The 18,595-nt window shown below is 53.7% G+C and overlaps 1 protein-coding gene across 6 annotated transcripts in view; it reads right to left on the bottom strand.

Annotated features, from left to right (window-relative positions):
• SLC35E2B (solute carrier family 35 member E2B) overlaps positions 1 to 18,595 on the bottom strand; it is a 40,500-nt gene that overhangs the window by 4,670 nt on the left and 17,235 nt on the right. For 4 of the 6 annotated variants that reach the window (XM_033228729.1, XM_033228728.1, XM_033228727.1 and 1 more), the window contains 7 exons: positions 13,786 to 14,254; positions 13,472 to 13,607; positions 12,881 to 13,008; positions 8,368 to 8,488; positions 6,638 to 6,691; positions 6,203 to 6,275; positions 1,666 to 1,811 (listed from right to left, as the gene is read on the bottom strand). In XM_033228729.1, coding sequence (XP_033084620.1) covers positions 1,666 to 1,811; positions 6,203 to 6,275; positions 6,638 to 6,691; positions 8,368 to 8,488; positions 12,881 to 13,008; positions 13,472 to 13,607; positions 13,786 to 14,107 — 980 coding nt within the window. In that variant the 5' untranslated portion in view covers positions 14,108 to 14,254. Of the gene's footprint in view, positions 1 to 545; positions 773 to 1,665; positions 1,812 to 6,202; positions 6,276 to 6,637; positions 6,692 to 8,367; positions 8,489 to 12,880; positions 13,009 to 13,471; positions 13,608 to 13,785; positions 14,255 to 14,657; positions 14,673 to 18,595 lie in introns of those variants that run through there. The other 2 variants (XR_004441145.1, XM_033228731.1) reach the window with 2 other exon arrangements.

The following is an 18,595-nucleotide window of genomic DNA, read 5'->3' as shown; positions in this document are numbered from 1 at the left end:
CTCCCAAGTAGCTGGGACTACAGGTGCATTTCACCAGGCCTGGCTAATTTTTTGTGTTTTAGTAAAGATGGGGTTTCACCACGTTGCCCAGGGTGGTCTTGAACTCCTGAGCTCAGGCGATCCGCCTGCCTCGACCTCCAATCCTCCCGGCTAGTTTCCAGTCTTCAAATCGCACCTTTGGCTGGGCGTGGTGGCTCCTGCCTATAATCCCAGCACTATGGGAGGCCGACGCGGGCAGATTGCCTGAGGTCAGGAGTTTGAGAACAGCCTGGCTAACATGGTGAAACCCTGTCTCTACTAAAAATACAAAAACTAGCTAGGCATAGTGGCATTGGCCTGTAATCCCAGCTACTCAGGAGGCTGAGACAGAAGAATCGCTTGAACCTGGAGGCGGAGGTTGCAGTGAGCCGAGATCACACCACGGCACTGAAGCTCTGGGCGACAGAGCAAGATTCCATTTTGGGGAAAATAAAATAAATAAATAAATAAATTGCAACTTCAATCTGTTCAGTTACAGAAGTGGAAAGAAGCTGAAGGAGCCTCACCCCCGTTTCTAGAGCTGTGCTGCGTGGCACAGGAACCAGTGACCACAGGTGTCTGTTCAAGTTCAAACTGACGACAATCAGCTTGAATTTAGAATTTGGTCCTTGTTATATTCTCCACATTTCAAGTGCTCAGAAGCTGTATGTGGCCAGTGGCTGCTGCACTGGACAGCCCAGAATCTCGAGACCATTCCATTCCTGCAGACAAGACTAGTTGAGGCACCGTTATTCTAGATGGAAAAGCACTCAATTTCAAAAACCTTCAAATGCAAAGACTTCTAGTGGACATTTCCCTAAAAACCTATTTCACACAGTTTACAGTTTATTTTACGGTTTATCATTTCTTTGTTTTTTTTTTTTTTTTGAGACGGAGTCTCGCTCTGTCGCCCAGGCTGGAGTGCAGTGGCCGGATCTCAGCTCACTGCAAGCTCCGCCTCCTGGGTTTACGCCATTCTCCTGGCTCAGCCTCCTGAGTAGCTGGGACTACAGGCGCCCGCCACCTCGCCCGGCTAGTTTTTTGTATTTTTTTTAGTAGAGACGGGGTTTCACCGTGTTAGCCAGGATGGTCTTGATCTCCTGACCTCGTGATCCGCCCGTCTCGGCCTCCCAAAGTGCTGGGATTACAGGCTTGCGCCACCGCGCCCGGCCTCTTTGCTTTTTTTTTTTTGAGATGGAGTCTCGCTCTCATCACGCAGGCTGGAGCGCAGTGGCGTGCCCTCACCTCACTGTAACCTCCGGCTCCCTGGTTCAAGTGATTCTCCTGCCTCAGTCTCCTGAGCAGCTGGGATTACAGGCGTCCGCCACCACACCTGGCTAATTTTTTGTATTTTTAGTAGAGACAGGGTTTCACCATGTTGACCAGGGTGGTCTGAACTCCTGACCTCAAATGATCGATTTGCCTTATCCTCCCAAGTGCTGGGATTACGGCGTGAGCCACTGGGCCCAGCCTATCATTTGCATTTCAAACGGCCTGGGTATAAAATGGCCTAGTAATTACAGAGCATAGCCACAGTCATCCCTGTGGAAGAGAATCACATGTGTCTCTTATAAAAATACCTAGATTTTTAGTCTCCTCTTGAAACAACGTGGACACCCTCAGCGCCTGGGAAGTTCCTCCACTCACCTGAATGTCACAGGGGAGATCTTCCCCATGAGGGCGTAGGCCGTGACGCTCTGAAGGTGGAACAGGACTCCATCTGTCAGAAGCAGCAACACCACGTCCTGGTTGTAGCTGAAGCTCTTCCCGCTCCTCCCGATCACTGGGACGTCCTATGTGGCAAAAACAAAACGATACTCTATTGGTTTGCATTTTCCATTTACTAACCATCCACCAAAAACGCCCAGCGCCACTCCTGCCCAGACACGGGGTAAAGCTGCTGACACTGAGGACAGCTGTGACAATGCCTCTAGGGCGGAGAGCTGAACGGTGCACTCATCCATTTTGTTTTTTTCCCATTATTTTTTGCACTAATTAGTTTTCACCATGCAGATGCAAACGGACAACAAGCAGCCGAACATCACCATCAGCAGGAAAATGCAACAGACACCGCAAGGAGGGGCCGGGCATGGCCAGTCTGGCCAACACGGTGAAACCCTGTCTCTACTGAAAATCTAAAAATCAGCCAGGCGTGGTGGTGCGCGCCTGTAATCCCAGCTACTCAGGAGGGAGGCAGGACAATCACTTAAACCCGGGAGGCGGAGGCTGCAGTGAGATGAGATTGCACCACTGCACCCCAGCCTGGGCAACAGAGTGAGATTCCATCTCCAAAAAAAAAAAAATTAAACACAGAATTATTATATAATCCAGCAGTTCCACTGCTGGGTATACACCCACAAGAACTGATGGCCCCGGCCGGCAACTACAACTTCCTTGCAGGGAGAACGGCCAAGCCAGCCAGCCTTGACAGCTAATGGGTTAAAATCCAGAAAACTACAGTAAGATAAGAACTCGAAACTGCACCTCGCACAGAGAACCCTCTGTGTGGTGGACTCTAGGGAAGTCTACAAATTGCATTTAGAAGGTCCTGAACTCAACTGGGAAAAAACTGCATCTTTTTTTTTTTTTTTTTTTGAGACGGAGTCTGGCTCTGTCGCCCAGGGTGGAGTGCGGTGGCCGAATCTCAGCTCACTGCAAGCTCCGCCTCCCAGGTTTACGCCATTCTCCTGCCTCAGCCTCCCAAGTAGCTGGGACTACAGGCGCCCGCCACCTCGCCCGGCTAGTTTTTTGTATTCTTTAGTAGAGACGGGGTTTCACCGTATTAGCCAGGATGGTCTCGATCTCCTGACCTTGTGATCCGCCCACCTCGGCCTCCCAAAGTGCTGGGATTACAGGCTTGAGCCACCGCGCTCGGCAGCATCTTTATCTTTACTAACCTTTACTTGAAACTCAGCATTTCATTCAATTATGAATGTTGGGAATAAACTATAATACTACAGATTGGCCAGGTGCAGCAGCTCACGCCTGTGATGCCAGCACTGTGGGAGGCCGAGTCAGGTGAATCACCTGAGGTCAGGAGTTTGAGACCAGCCTGACCAACATGGTGAAACCCCCATCTCTACTAAAAATACAAAAATTAGCCAGGTGTGGTGGTGCATGCCTATAATCCCAGCTACTCAGGAGACTGAGGCAGGAGAATCGCTTGAACCCGGGAGGTGGAGGTTTGCAGTGAGCTGAGATTGTGCCACTGCACTCCAGCCTGGGTAATGAAGAGTGAAACTCTGTCTCAAAAAAAAAAAAAAAACTACAGATACTTTCATGTCCTGTTAGCAGTTGTTGCTGATACCCTGAAATACTGTTTACCCTCATCACTACATCAAACTACCATAGATACTACGCTTACTGCTAGATCTGGTTATTTAATGAGTTAATAAAGAGGTACCTATTATTAAAAATGATACTAAAAAACATAATTGAAAGCAGGCTCTCTAAGGGATATTTGCATTCCGACATTCACTACAGAATTATTTGCAACAGCCAAAGGCAGAAATAACCCACAATGGATGGATGAATAAACAGAATGTGCTCTTACCCACACAGTGGAGTATTATTTAACCTTAAAAAAGAAAAAAGGGGCCGGGCGCGGTGGCTCACGCCTGTAATCCCAGTACTTTGGGAGGCTGATGCGGGCAGACCACAAGGTCAGGAGATCGAGACCATCCTGGCTAACACGGTGAAACCCCATCTCTACTAAAAACACAAAAAGTTAGCCAGGCGTGGTGGCGGGTGCCTGTAGCCCCAGCTACTCAGGAGGCTGAGGCAGGAGAATGGTTTGAACCCGGGAGGAGGAGCTTGCAGTGAGCCAAGATTGTGCCACTGCACTCCAGCCTGGGTGGGGCGACACAGCAAGACACCGTCTCATAAAAAAAAAAAAAAAAAAAAGGCTGAGCGCAGTGGCTCACGCCTGTCATCCCAGGTCGGAGCCACCTTTGAGAAGCCGAGGTTTGAGCCCAGGAGTCTGAGACCAGCCTGGGCAGTACAGTAGGACCCTGTTAATACAAAAAATAAAAAACTGGCTGCACATGGTGACTCACACCTGTAATCCCAGCACTTTGTGAGGCCGAGGTGGGCAGATAACTTGAGGTCAGGAGTTCAAGACCAGCCTGCAGTGAGCACAGATTGTGCCACTGCAACATGGGCAACATGGTGAAACCCCATCTGTACTAAAAATACAAAAATTAGCCAGAGTGGTGGCGCACACCTGTAATCCCAACTACTCGGGAGGCTGAGGCAGGAGAATCACTTGAATCCAGGAGGTGGAGGCTGTAGTGAGCCAAGATCGCCCCACTGCACTCCAGCCTGGGTGACAGAGCAAGACTCCATTTCAAAAAATAAAAATAAATAAATAAATAAATTAGCCAGGTGTGGCACATGCCTGCCATCCCAGCTGTTTGGGAGGCTGAGGCAGGAGAATCGCTTGAGCCTGGGAGGCCGTGGCTGCAGTGAGCTATGAGGCCGCAGTGCTTTGCAGCCTGGGTGACACAGCAAGACCCAGTTTCAAAAAATACGAAGGGAAGAAACTGATTCATGCAACAACACATGTAAACCTCAAAACACCAAAACACCATGCTACGTGAGCTAAGCCAGACACAGAAGGACAGACTGATACCATTCCACTTGTATGAGGTCTTTAGGGTCACCAAATTCAGAGATAGAAAGTGGAATGGGGGTGCCAGGGTTGGGGGATGAGAATGGGGAGTACTGAATGAGGCCAAAGGTTTAGTTTCGCAAAACGAAGAGAGTTCTGGAGATGGGTGACGGCCACTCAGCTTTACACTTACAAACAGTTAACATGGGCCGGGCGCGGTGGCTCACGCCTGTAATCCCAGCACTTTGGGAGGCTGAGGCGGGTGGATCACGAGGTCAGGAGATCAAGACCATCCTGGCTAACATCATGAAACCCCGTCTCTACTAAAAATACAAAAAAGTAGCCGGACGTGGTGGCGGGCACCTGTAGTCCCAGCTACTCGGGAGGCTGAGCAGGAGAATGGTGTGAACCTGGGAGGCGGAGCTTGCAGTGAGCCGAGATGGTGCCACAGCACTCCAGCCCGGGCGACAGAGCGAGACTCAGAGGCCGGGCGCGGTGGCTCAAGCCTGTAATCCCAGCACTTTGGGAGGCCGAGACGGGTGGATCACGAGGTAAGGAGATCGAGACCATCCTGACTAACACGGTGAAACCCCGTCTCTACTAAAAAATACAAAAAACTAGCCCGGTGAGGTGGCGGCGCCTGTAGTCCCAGCTACTCGGGAGGCTGAGGCAGGAGAATGGCGTAAACCCGGGAGGCGGAGCTTGCAGTGAGCTGAGATCCGGCCACTGCACTCCAGCCCGGGTGACAGAGCAAGACTCCGTCTCAAAAAAAAAATAAATAAATAAAAATAAAAAAATAAAAAATAAAAAAAAATTAAAAAAAATAAAAAGATATTTAGGCCAGATGCAGTGGCTCACGCCTGTCCAGCACTGGGAGGCCGAGGCGGGTGGATTATTTAAGATCAAGAGTTGGAGACCAGCCTGGTCAACACGGTGAAACTACCTCTCTACTAAATATACAAAAATTAGCCAGGCGTTGTGGTGTGCACCTGTAATCCCAGCTACTCGGGAGGCTGAGGCAGGAGAATCGCTTGAACCCGGAGGCGGAGGTTGCAGTGAACCCAGATTGTGCCACTGCACTCCAGCCTGGGCAACGAGACTTCATCTCAAAAAAAAAAAAAAAAAAAATTGCCTGGGCGTGGTGGCATGTAACTGTAGTCCCAGCTACTTGGGAGGCTGAGGCAGGAGAACGGCGTGAACCCAGGAAGCAGACTTTGCAGTGAGCAGAGATCACGCCATTGCACTCCAGCCTGGGATATAGAGCGAGACTCCATCTCAAAAAAAAAAAAAAGGTTTTGTGATAAAAAAAGAAATTAAGCTAGCCTAAAAGCCCCCTCAAGTTGAATGATGAAGAATCAAAACAGAACAAACAATAAACAAAATAAAAGTCTTCACACAAAAATCTGAGCTGCAAACCCCGAGTGGCTCCCAGGGCAACTCAGCTGAGCAGGGCCCGCGGCGGAGCTGGGCACGAACAGCCAGCACACGGCCTGGAAAGGGAAGTCATTCTGCCCCTGAATCACCAGATAAGGCAGCCAGGCGAGTAAGGACGGGACACCTGTGTCTGAAACCCACCGTGAAGAAGACCCGGGCCGGGACGAGCATGGCCACCGCGGCGGCACTGGTGTAGAACTGCAGCTCCGGGGCCCTGTGGGCAACAGAACACGCTGGGCCCCCGCGTGTCGGGAGAGGCCGGGTCCACACGCAGCTCCTCACAGCAAGAACACCCAGGCACCCCAGCCCACAAGACATTCATTCTCTCTAGGCAGGACGAGGGCCGCTGCAGCTTCCCAGAAATGAAAACGCAAACGCACACCAGGCTGGCTGAGGGGCTCAAGGGAGCGGCTGAGAAACAGGCAGGTCCCTCCCGAGCTTAGACAAGGTACTTGTAAAGACCACCCAAGCCAGACAGGAAGGGAGTCAGGTCTGTGGGGTGTTCTGACTCTTAAAGCGGGCAGGAAGTCCTCTTCGTCTTATGACCTGGAGATTTCACTGACGAGTAACACTTACGAGAACCTGTATTTGTCCCCGCTGAGAAGCTTTTTCGAAAAAACATTTTGCAAACTAGAAGAAAGAAAAGAAGAGGTTATGCATCAATACTAGTCCTCAGCACGGAACATCGGAGGACAAGATGTCTGCGCTCACACGGAGCGACGGCGACAATGACCAGACCTCAGTGGTGCCACCATCATGCCTGGCTGATTTTTGTATTTTTAGTAGAGATGGGGTTTCACTATGTTGGCCAGGCTGGTCTCCAACTACAACTTGGTGGACCTCAAGTGATCCACTGGCCCCAGCCTCTCAAAGTGCTGGGATTACAGGTGTGAGCCACCACGCCCAACAGATTTTGTTTGTTTTTTGAGACAGAGTCTTGCTCTGTCGCCCAGACTGGAGTGGGGTGGCGAGATCTCGGCTCACTGCAAGCTCCGCCTCCCGGGTTCCCGCCATTCTCCTGCCTCAGCCTCCCGAGTAGCTGGGACTACAGGCACCGCCACCTCGCCCAGCTAATATTTTGTATTTTTAGTAGAGACGGGGTTTCACCGTGTTCGCCAGGATGGTCTCGATCTCCTGAACTTGTGATCTGCCCGCCTCAGCCTCCCAAACTGCTGGGATTACAGGTGTGAGCCACCGCGCCCAACTGACTTTTATTTTTACTACTGTATTATTCAAAATCTCACCAGGAACCTGTTTTGCTTATTAGTAATAATGATAAACTCTTAGACACCGGTGGTGGTGTCTTTTCCTTTCTTTCCTCAAAAGCAGGAAAAGCCTAGAAGCCAGTCATTCTCCAAGGGCAAGTTTTGCCAGGGCTGGAGTGTGGCCATTCATAGCACAGCAGGGATGTGGACGCCCAATCCTGGGTGAATCTGAACAGGCCCTGAAGTGCAGCGTCCACTGCTCTTCTCTACTGAGTGACAAAGCCATGCGTAACAGGGCCCTGTCCTCTCGGACCCCGCCACGTGCCGTCCTCGCTGTGGGAGTTGGCCTCTCATCCTTTCTGCCATCGTGACAGCAGGACACAGACGGCCACCAAGGAAGCAGAGGATCCGCCTGGCCTGGAGGGGCGCAGCTCCTGAACAGGTAGGACCTGCCGCTGGGGGACTGTCCCTGCTCTGGCAGCCGCATGAAGACACCCTGGGCGAGATGCACCGCTGAACACACACCGTGTATTTCAGCATTTGTCAACTAACCGTGTCTCCATGGCTAGTATTTTAAGTATCAAGACTGTCCATCCTGCAATTTGGGCTTCTTTTAAGAAAGTTACCTTACGAGGATAACTGCTGTTTTGCTCTTTTTTTTCCCTTTTTTGAGACGGAGTCTCGCTCTGTCGCCCAGGCTGGAGTGCAGTGGCGCGATCTCGGCTCACTGCAAGCTCCGCCTCCCGGGTTCATGCCATTCTCCTGCCTCAGCCTCTGAGTAGCTGGGACTACAGGCGCCGCCACCACGCCCGGCTAGTTTTTTGCATTTTTTTAGTAGAGATGGGGTTTCACCGTGTTCGCCAGGATCGTCTTGATCTCCTGACCTCATGATCTACCCACCTCGGCCTCCCAAAGTGCTGGGATTACAGGCGTGAGCCACCGCGCCCGGCCTGTTTTGCTCTTTAGGAAAGCGCAGCATAGGACACACCTGCTTTGGCTCACGGGAGGAATTCTCAGCTCATCTGAGAATCCGCACACCCAGATGCAGGCAAGGGAGCACCAGGTCTCGTCCCCCTCACACCCACCTTCTCTGTGACTCACCAGTCCATGATGTTGGTGGACAGTGCGGCCGAGAACCCCAGGACGTTGAAGCTGATCTCAGTGGCCGTGCACAGCGCCAGCCCGCCCATGACTGGGATGAGGGAGAGGTTGACCAGCAGCCCTGACGAGAGGACAGTCCCTGTGAGTGGTTGACCCGCCAGGTGGAAGCTCCCTCCCGAGGGCCAGGCAGTTTCCATTCCCTCTTATGAAAGGAACGGACGCTTCCTTCAATTGAAAAACAATACTTGTCAGTTCCTTCACATTGTAAGACAAAGTAAATCGAAGTCCATGTCTGCGAACAAGTCCCGTCCCCACGGCAAAAGTGGCGCCTTTCACTCTGCATGAGATGCGTCTCCCAGAGGCTGAACCCCAGCCACGGGCGGGCGAGCCCCAGAAACCTTCCTGGTTCTGTGAATGCGCATGTGAAACGGTGAGTGTGAAGATGGTCCCCTGGGAACTGCAGAGAAAGAGAGTCTGGGGGCCGGGAGGGGTGCGCCCACATTGAGCTGATGCTTTTCTGCTCCTTTTTAAACATAACAAAACACTTTTACGTGAAGAATTTTTAAAAACTCCACGGAACACGGCTCACACCTGTAATCCTAGCACTTTGGTAAGCCGAGGCAGGAGGATCACTTGAGCCCAGGGCTGAGCAACAAGGAGACCCCATCTCTACAAACAATACAAAAATTAGCTGGGTGTGGTGGCACACGCCTGTGGTCCCAGCTACCGGGGAGGCTGCAGTGGGAGGATCACCTGCGCAGGGGAGGCCGAGGCTGCAGTGAGCTGTGATCACGCCACTGCACTCCAGCCTGGGTGACAGAGTGAGACCTTGTCTCAAAAGAAGAAAAAGAAACCTGAGTCAAGTTAATGTGGGAAACCCGCAGATGTGGCCTGGCTAAGACCCTGGCGTAGCAGAGGGACCTGAATCCGTGTTGGCAGGCTCCACCAACAGGGGCGTCCTCTCATTTGCCATCACCTGGTCTCGTCCTCTGCTGGAAACTGGTTAAATCACAGACAACATTTATGAAATTTGTCGAGAAAACTGGAGACTGAATGGCGTTTCACCCTTCAGGGAGGACTTGCTGCTGCTGGTGACATGCAGCTGGGGCGTCATAGGCGCCTTTATCCAGCACCAGATTCCCATCCCAGCTGAAGGTCTGAAGTCTGGGGGTCCCCAAGGTGGGGCGCCCATTCCAGCTTGTGCTCCTTCAGCCCCAGGAGACTGCTCTGCTCAGAAACCATTAGCAAATGCACTGGGGAGGGTGGTGCCTTAAGACAGGGTCACCTCTCTGGGCTGCCCGAGGCTCTGGAAGCTGGGTGCCTCAGGCCCTGGCACCTCCGTCCCTCTCCAACGCCTCCCCCACAGACTTCTTTTTGCTAAATGGTATCAATATTTTCTCACTGTTGTCAGCAAGAGAGTTGGTTTTCTAATATCTCATCTACCATGGCTGGAGGTAAAATCGACGTTTTAAATTTGCTGGAAATAAACAGCTCCTTTCTGCATGGCTTGATGGGCAACAAGGTTGCTCTGTGTCATTTCGTTGATGATTTTCAGGATTGCTTTTTAAAGTCGGACGCAGCGGCTGATGCCTATAATCCCAGCACTTTAGGAGGCCGAGGCAGGAGGATCACGTGGGGCAAGGAGTTCAAGACCATCTTGGGCAACATAGCGAGACCCCATCTCTATAAAACACGCATATGAGGCCGGGGGTGCTCAGACATGTGCTGAGGGTTGGCCCTGCTGTTCTCGGCTTCTCAGGTTCTTCTGGAGCTGGAGATAAACTCGGACGTCAGGGCTCAGCTCAGGGAGCTGATTATCACGGCAGCGAGGGAAACGGAGGTCGCTGGTGGTCAGAAAGTTATCATAGGTTAGGCGCAGCAGCTGATGCCTGGAATCCCAGCACTGTGGGAGATCAGATCACGAGGTCAGGAGTTCGAGACCAGCGTGGCCAACATGGTGAAACCCCGTATCTATTAAATATACGAAAATTAGCTGGGTGTGGTGGCAGTCTCCTGAATCCCAGCTACTCGGGAGGCTGAAGCAGGAGAATCGCTTGAACCCAGGAGGCGGAGGGTGCAGTGAGCCGAGATCGCGCCACTGAACTCCAGCCTGGATGACAGAGCAAGCCTCCATCTCAAAAAAAGAAAAAAAAAAGGGCCGGGCACAGTGGCTAACATCTGTAATCCCAGCACTTTGGGAGGCCGAGGCGGGCGGATCACGAGGTCAGGAGATCGAGACCATCCTGGCTAACACAGTGAAACCCCGTCTCTACTAAAAATACAAAAAATTAGCTAGGGCCGGGCGCGGTGGCTCAAGCCTGTAATCCCAGCACTTTGGGAGGCCGAGACGGGCGGATCACGAGGTCAGGAGATCGAGACCATCCTGGCTAACACAGTGAAACCCCGTCTCTACTAAAAATACAAAAAATAGCTAGGGCGGGCGCGGTGGCTCAAGCCTGTAATCCCAGCACTTTGGGAGGCCGAGACGGGCGGATCACGAGGTCAGGAGATCGAGACCATCCTGGCTAACATGGTGAAACCCCGTCTCTACTAAAAATACAAAAAACTAGCCGGGCGAGGTGGCGGGCGCCTGTAGTCCAGCTACTCGGGAGGCTGAGGCAGGAGAATGGCGTGAACCCGGGAGGCGGAGCTTGCAGTGAGCCGAGATTGCGCCACTGCACTCCAGTCTGGGCGACAGAGCGAGACTCTGCCTCAAAAAAAAAAAAAAAAATTAGCTAGGCGTGGTGGTGGCGCCTGTAGTCCCAGCTACTCAGGAGGCTGAGGCAGGAGAATGGCGAGAACCTGGGAGGCGGAGTTTGCAGTGAGCCGAGATCGTGCCACTACACTCCAGCCTGGGCGGCAGAGCCAGACTCCGTCTCAAAAAAAAAAAAAAAAAAAAGGAAGTTATCATAGTTTTTGTTCCTGTTCTGCCACTGAAATCATTCCAGAAAATCCAAGTCTGGCTAGTACATGAATTGAAGAAAAAGTTCACTGGGAAGTATGCTGTCTATTGCTTAGAGGAGAATTCTGCCTAAACCAACTCAAAAAAGGTGTACAAAAAATAAGCAAAAGTGTCCCAGGATCCATGGTCTGACAGCCGCGTACGTCACAATCCTTGAGGACTTAGTCTTCCCAGGTGAAATTGTGGACAGGAGAATCCACATGAAAATGACAGCAGCAGCTCACAAGGGTTCATTCGGACAAAGCCCAGCAGAACAATGTGAAACCCAAGGTCGGAACTTTTTCTGGTGTCGATAAGAAGCTCACAGGCAAGGCTGTTAATTCTGAATCCCCAGAGTTTCAAGTTTCAATTGTAAGAAAAATGACTAACGTATATTCACAGTTTAAAAAAAACACACACACAAAATACAGAACTTAGCCGGGCATGGTGGCACATGTATGAGGTCCCAGCTACCCAACAGGCTGAGGTGGGAGGATCGCCTAAGCGGGAGGCAGAGGTTGCAGTGAGTCATGATCTCATCACTGCACTCCAGCTTGGCGACAGAGCAAGACCCTGCCTCAAAACAACAACAACAAAAAAACAAAAACAAAAAAGGAGTTGACTTTTAAGCTTTGATTTTGTTATAATCAACTAAACGTGTGTGCGGGTCTCAAGTGCACGTGGGGCAAGCCCAACCCTGCCTTGGACCCTCGGCCGAGGTCCTCCGGTCCCCAAAGGCAGGCAGACATTTGCCTTGGCCTTAAGATCTTCTGTAGTCCCAGCTACTCGGGAGGCTGAGACAGGAGAATGGCGTGAACCCGGGAGGCGGAGCTTGCAGTGAGCTGAGAGCCGGCCACTGCACTCCAGCCTGGGCGGCAGAGCAAGACTCCGTCTCAAAAAAAAAAAAAAAAGATCTTGTCGTTTCTTAAACAGGCGAACACGTGTGCACATACCACCCCCCACTCCGTGCAAGACGCCATGCTCTGTGGGTGCCTCTGTCCCTCGCTTGTTTTCATGCAGCCACACTGGGTATGCGACGTGGAGCCTACATGTCGCTAGAAATCACCTGTGAGTCATTAAGAGGTGGGAGAGGCAAGAGCCTGGGTTGCAGCTGAGGTCAGGGGCTGGGGCCCAGGAGAGGCCTGTGGTGGCGGGTGCTGGGGAGGCTGTGGGGTGCTGGCACAGGCTCGCCCATACACCAGGAGCCATAGCCACCTGTGTGATGCGGGCCGAAGGCGGCCCCGCCCATCCTCTTCCGGTCAGTGATTGGCACCTGCGGTCATCTTGCTTGCCAGGAATCTGCCCAGTCCCCAACTGTCTCCCCACCCAGTTGGGGCCATGAGGTCCAACCCTGCCCTGACCTCCGCATGCCAGTGTGAGAAGACCTGGCAGACACCAGGCTCCAAGACACCCCCGCACATGTGACCGTGGGGAAAATGTTTCCGGAGAGAAGTGAAGGCACTGCCAGTGTGGGCCCCGCTCTGAGTGGTCCTCTCGGCAGAGCCCCATGGGAGGTGGCAAAGACGGACACCGCGGATGGAGGCCTGGGATGGCGGGGCCCAGGAGTCTCACCTGTGTACTCCCCTAGAATCATCCGAGACATGATCACTGTGAAGATGGGGGCGGAGCTCTTCACCGTCTCAGCAAACGAAACCGCCACATTTTTCAGGCTGACCAAACCCAAAACCACCGTCGCAAACCTCAAAATTAGCAAAAAGCACCGTTACCTTAGAACAAGTCTGTCTACCTGCAACCACTGGGCAGGCTCTCTCTCCAAGGGGCTTGCTCGGTCAACGGGCACGTCGGCCCCTCTCCGCCCACTCCTCACCACCAACATGGTGCCTGGACCCACCTCTGTGACGCTTTACGTCGAGCCCCCAGGAAATGGCACTGCGCCCAACGTGAAGTGACAACGGCCACCCTGTGAAAATGCCCCAGAAACAAGGAGGCGCCCTGTTCCGCGACCACCAGCCTGGAAAGAAGCTGACTGCGCAAGAGGCAGTGAGAGCCACGAATTCCCATTCACCTGGTGTCCTGACATCTGGACAGCCCTGACGCTTCTGTAAAATCTGCACTGAAAACTCACCAGCCGCTCTAGGAACAAGCCAGGGACTTTACATTTAAAGAAAAAGAGATACTCAACCAAAGCGTGAGATTCTTTACCTCATCAGACCCACAAACAGCATCGTCATAAGGAAGTTGGGTGGGTAGGAAAGCCGGGCCTTGTGCTGATATAAACAGCAAGGAACGAGGGTTTTCACACACCCGATAACCGTGGTGGACAGCATCTGCACTGCGCCTGCGGGAGGGAGGGGGCCAAAGCCAAGAGGGAGAATCACCCCTCCCGCACCTGCAGCGGGCTCCACCCCCGGGTTCCCATCCTGACCTGGGCTCCCCACGCCCTCCCGGGACATTGCTGGCTGCTCCCTGTGGGGTCGCAGGCAGCTGGTTTCCACCCTGCGCAAGCCGCCGCCTACCTAGCATGCTGGGCTCGCCTCCCAGCAGGGACAGGATGTACTTGTTGAGGAAGAGTGTGCAGAAGCTGAAGAAGAACCACAGCGTGAGGTAGAGCAGTGCCCGTGAGCTCCACACACCCAAGTCTGACTCGATGACCGTGGTCTCCGTGATGGTGACAGTCAGTACGTTCTCATCCACGCCGCTGTCGCTCTTGGCAAAAACAATCTTCTCACTTCGGTGACCAAATAGAGAGCCCCAGCTGAGAGGCGACTTGCCTTTAGGCTTCTCCTCAGAGCCAGGAACGAGCTCTTCCAGCGCCGGGGTTTTTACCGAGGACGACATGCTGAAGCCACCGCCAGGAGCGATTTTACCTCCGGGCTGGGCAGCATGGGCCACCGAGACCGCCTGGGGGTGGGGCCACAGCAGGGACTCTGGGCGCCAAGAACGAGGCCACCAGGGCCTCTCCCAGGCAAAGAGCAGAAGCAGACACTAAAACGGTAAGAAAGGGAAACATATTACCCGTTTTGAACATTCAATGTCCTCAAAGGTTTCAACCACCAATTTAAAATTACTCTGAAAATGCAACTGGGCCAGGCGTGGTGGCTCACACCTGTAATCCCAGCTCTTTGGGAGGCCGAGGCAGGTGGATCACCTGAGGTCAGGAGTTCGAGACCAGCCTGGCCAACACAGCGAAACCCCGTCTCTACTAAAAATATAAAAACTAGCCAGGCGGGGCCGGGTGCGGTGGCTCACCCCTGTAATCCCAGCACTTTGGGAGGCCGAGGCGGGCAGATCACAAGGTCAGGAGCTCATAGCCATCCTGGCTAACACAGTGAAACCCCGTCTCTACTAAAAATACAAAAAGAAATTAGCCAGGCGTGGTGGCGAGTACCTGTGGTCCCAGCTACTTGGGAGGCTGAGGCAGGAGAATAGCTTGGATCCCGGAGGTAGAGGTTTCAGTGAGCCGAGATGGCACCATTATACTCCAGCCTGGGTGACAAGAGCAAGACTGTCTCAAAAAAAAAAAAAAAAAAATTAGCCGGGCGTGGTGGTGAGCACCTGTAATCCCAGCTACTCGGGAGGCTGAGGCAGGAGAACTGCTTGAACCCAGGAGACAGAGGTTGCAGTGAGTCGACATGGTGCCACTGCACGCCAGCCTCAGCAACAGAGTGAGACTGTCTTAAGAAAAAAAAAGAAAATGCAATCGTTCACTGTCCAGAGAGTTTTAGCAATTGAATCTCATTTTTCTCTGTATATGTTGGCAGATCCTTGTTCTTGGGAGACAGTTTCCAGGGCACACTTGACCTTCCTGGCAGAACTGGGGCTGTGGGTCCTTCACGCCCTGGCTGGCAGCTGCACCTTCTTGATGGGCTTTGTGGCTGCCGCTGCCAGGTGCCCCAGGACTAATTCCATGCCACTCCCTAGACAGACCCCGTGGTACAAAACCACACTTACACCCGCCTCACGCTCAGGTGACTGTGGCTTTTCAGGCGAGACACCCCCTCCCTTCCCACAAGCTCCAGGAAGGTCAGAACAGCCTGTTTCCTTCCAAGGGCCGGTGGGAATCCTCCCCCCAGCTCGGGCTTTGCGCAGGTGCCACCGTGACTCCGCAGCACCGAGACCCCACCTCCCCCAGGTCTCAACCCTAGCGCTCAGGCAGCCCTGATTTCCTGTTTCTCACAACTGGGTTTCTCTTCCTACTTCAGGGGGTGGCTGTGCATCTGAAGGAGCACCCATCCTGTCTCACCAACGCGGCGCTCTGGGAGCGTGTGGTACCGGCCATGCTGCCCGACCCAGGATCCCTCCTCCTCTCACTTCTCCTCCTGGGAAACTGGGTTCCCGCCTCACCACGACCTCCTTCTAGGTTTATGTTTATGCACTTGCGTGCGTGCTGTCTGTATATATATTCTGTATTCACACTGAGGGACGCACTCCGCCCCATCCCCCACCGAGACTTCCCCCAGGTGCTCAGGCCGGCCTCTCCCCAGCTCACCTGCCCAGCAGTGCTCAGAGGTGCCTGAAACTCGGCCTCTCCACACCCGGGAACAGGTGCTCCTGCCCTCTCCCCAGTGGGGGCAACGCCAGGGCCTCTGCCGCCGTCCCCTCTCTCCTCCCCTCCCCCTGGTCTGTGTGTCTGTGCACCCAGGGCTCCCCATCTGCCCACCACACCGCTAGCTCAGTGCCACCCGGACGCTCCCAGGCCACCCATGTGTGTCCTGACCCCTCGGTGCACCAGGACAGCTGCCTCCAAGGGCACCCCAGGCCTCAGTGGGGACGAGGCCAGCCCCTCCCCCAGTTCCCACAGCCTCGGAATAACAAAAGGCGACTGCACCCACTCCTCAGGCCACTGACAGTGCCAGATCTCCACAGAGACACCATTCCCTTCTTCCTGTTCAGCAGCACGGTTCCACGGCTCAGCTTGGGGTGACAATGAGCTGGGAGCTAAATCTCCGTGGGCTGCAGCCTCCGTGGAGCTAGGACTGCCTGGGCCCTGAGCCAGGGAGCTAGGAGACTTTGTGCCCTTTTCCTGGACGGATGGGCCCTGGCTGGGGGTGGAGCAGCTACCTGGCTTTCCTGAGGTGAAAATCCAAGAACAAAGGGTGCGGCAGAACACAAGGACAGAGCAGTGGGGACAGGGCTCTGCACCGCAGGCCGGGATCTCACTCCCCACCTCACTGGGCCTCATGGCCCCTGCCCTCTCCCTCCCACCTCGACTGGTCTGCTATGCAGACTCTGCGACCAGCAGTGAGTTTCTAAAACCAAATTCATTTACATGGCAAGGAGGCAACGCTCAAGAACCCACCCCAGGAGCCACGAACAGGAGGCCGGGCTCCGGGCGGGGGCAGACGATGCCAGTCACGTCCCACCTGACATCGAGGGAAACCTGGAATTCCAAAGGCACGCGTTTCCCGCACGGGGCCGCGCACCTCACTCCCGCCAGAACAGTCTGTCTGCCTAGTTTCCATCTGAGAAACTCACAGCGTTCCAGGCAAAACTGCTCCCCACAATGAGGCCCGTCCCCCTCTGCTCCCCACAATGAGGCCCGTCCCCCTCTCTGCTCCCCACAATGAGGCCCGTCCCCCTCTGCTCCCCACAATGAGGCGCGTCCCCCTCTCTGCTCCCCACAATGAGGCCCGTCCCCCTCTCTGCTCCCCACAATGAGGCCCATCCCCCCTCTGCTGACACTGTGCTCCCAAGAAGCCCGTGGGACCGGCACAAGCAGCCCAGTCCCCACGCAAATGTTTGCTCACAATTAGTGGAGACAAAAAAACAGAGATCACACTTCCATGATGCTGCTGTTCTCTGTACATCAAGAACTTAAGGTTCTGGGCCAGAAGCAGTGGCTCACACCTGGAACTCCAGCGCTTTGGGCAGGCAAGGCGGGCGGATGGCCTGAGCTCAGGAGTTCGTGACCAGCCTGGCCAACACAGCAAAACCCCATCTCTACTAAAAATACAAAAAAAATTAGCCGGGCCTGGTGGCTGGCACCTGTAATCCCAGCTACTCGGGAGGCTGGGACAGGAGAATCGCTTGAACCTGGGAGGCAGAGCTTGCAGTGAGCCGAGATTCCACCACTGCACTCCAGTCTGGGTGACAGAGCGAGACTCCATCTCCAAAAAAAAAAAAAAAAAATGCTGGGTACAGCAGCTCACGAGTGTAATCCCAGCACTTTGGGAGGCCGCAGCGGATCACAAGGTCAGGAGTTCAAGACCACCTTGACCAATGTGGAGAAACCCCGTTTCTACTAAAAATACAAAATTAGCCGGGCATGGTGGCAGGCGCCTGTAATCCCAGCTACTCGGGAGGCTGAGGCAGGAGAATCACTTGAACTCGGGAGGCAGAGGTTTGCGGTGAGCCGAGATCACGCCATTGCACTCCAGCCTGGGCAACAAGAGCAAAATTCCATTTCAAAAAAATAAAAAGAATTTTTTTTAATGTAGCCGGGCATGGCGGTGCCTTTAGTCCTAACTACTTAGGAGGCTGGGGTGGGAGGACTGTTTGAGCAGGAGAAGTCAAGGCTGCAGTGATTGTGCCACTGAACTCCAGGCTGGGCAACAGAGCAAGACCCTGCCTCTAACTAAAAAAAAGTTAAAAAAAATTAAAAGAGCTTAAAGAAGAAGCCGACTGCAAACAAAGGCCTCTCTGTGCAGCCGCGCCAGGACGAGGTTCTACGTCTCATCACTGCACAGCAGCCCACTGGACAAACAGACCCATTCTGGCAAGAAGCACTTGGGTAGGGCTACTAGGAGCATCCTTGTCTGTGTCTACGTGCCCGAGTAGAACTGCCCAGCCCTGGGTTACGCATGCTGAGCCCCAGCCAACGTCACACTGACCTGTGCTCCCACAGCCCTGCTCGGTCTGGGTGACTGTCCCGTCCCTGCTGTTGCACCCACATGGTCCTGGGGCCTCCATTCCCCTCCCACTCTCACAGGACTTTACTACCATGAACCGTCCTCACCCCCAGCGTCCCTGTCCCCATAGCTCCAAGGCCGCAGGAGGAGGCGATATCTAATATCTAATCTTCCTCCCACATAAACACCTGTCCCTGCGTAAACGGCTGAGGCTGGTTGCCTTTTCTTTCTTTTTGTTTTTTTGAGACGGAATCTCGATCTGTTGCGCCGGCTGGAGTGCAGTGGCACAATCTTGGCTCACTGCACCTCCACCTCCCAGGTTCAAGCGATTCTCCTGCCTCAGCCTCCCGAGTAGCTGGGATTACAGACGCCTGCCACCAAGCCTGGTTAATTTTTGTACTTTTAGTAGAGACAGGGTTTTGCCATGTTGCCAGGCTGGTCTTGAACTCGTGACCTCAAGTGATCCACCTGCCTCGGC

Source organism: Trachypithecus francoisi, unplaced genomic scaffold (genome assembly GCF_009764315.1).
Source record: "Trachypithecus francoisi isolate TF-2019V2 unplaced genomic scaffold, Tfra_2.0 Lachesis_group12, whole genome shotgun sequence".
Taxonomy (NCBI): Eukaryota; Metazoa; Chordata; class Mammalia; order Primates; family Cercopithecidae; genus Trachypithecus; species Trachypithecus francoisi.
The sequence above is the reverse complement of the archived record's forward strand: the minus strand, read 5'-3'. Positions and strand labels throughout refer to the sequence as shown.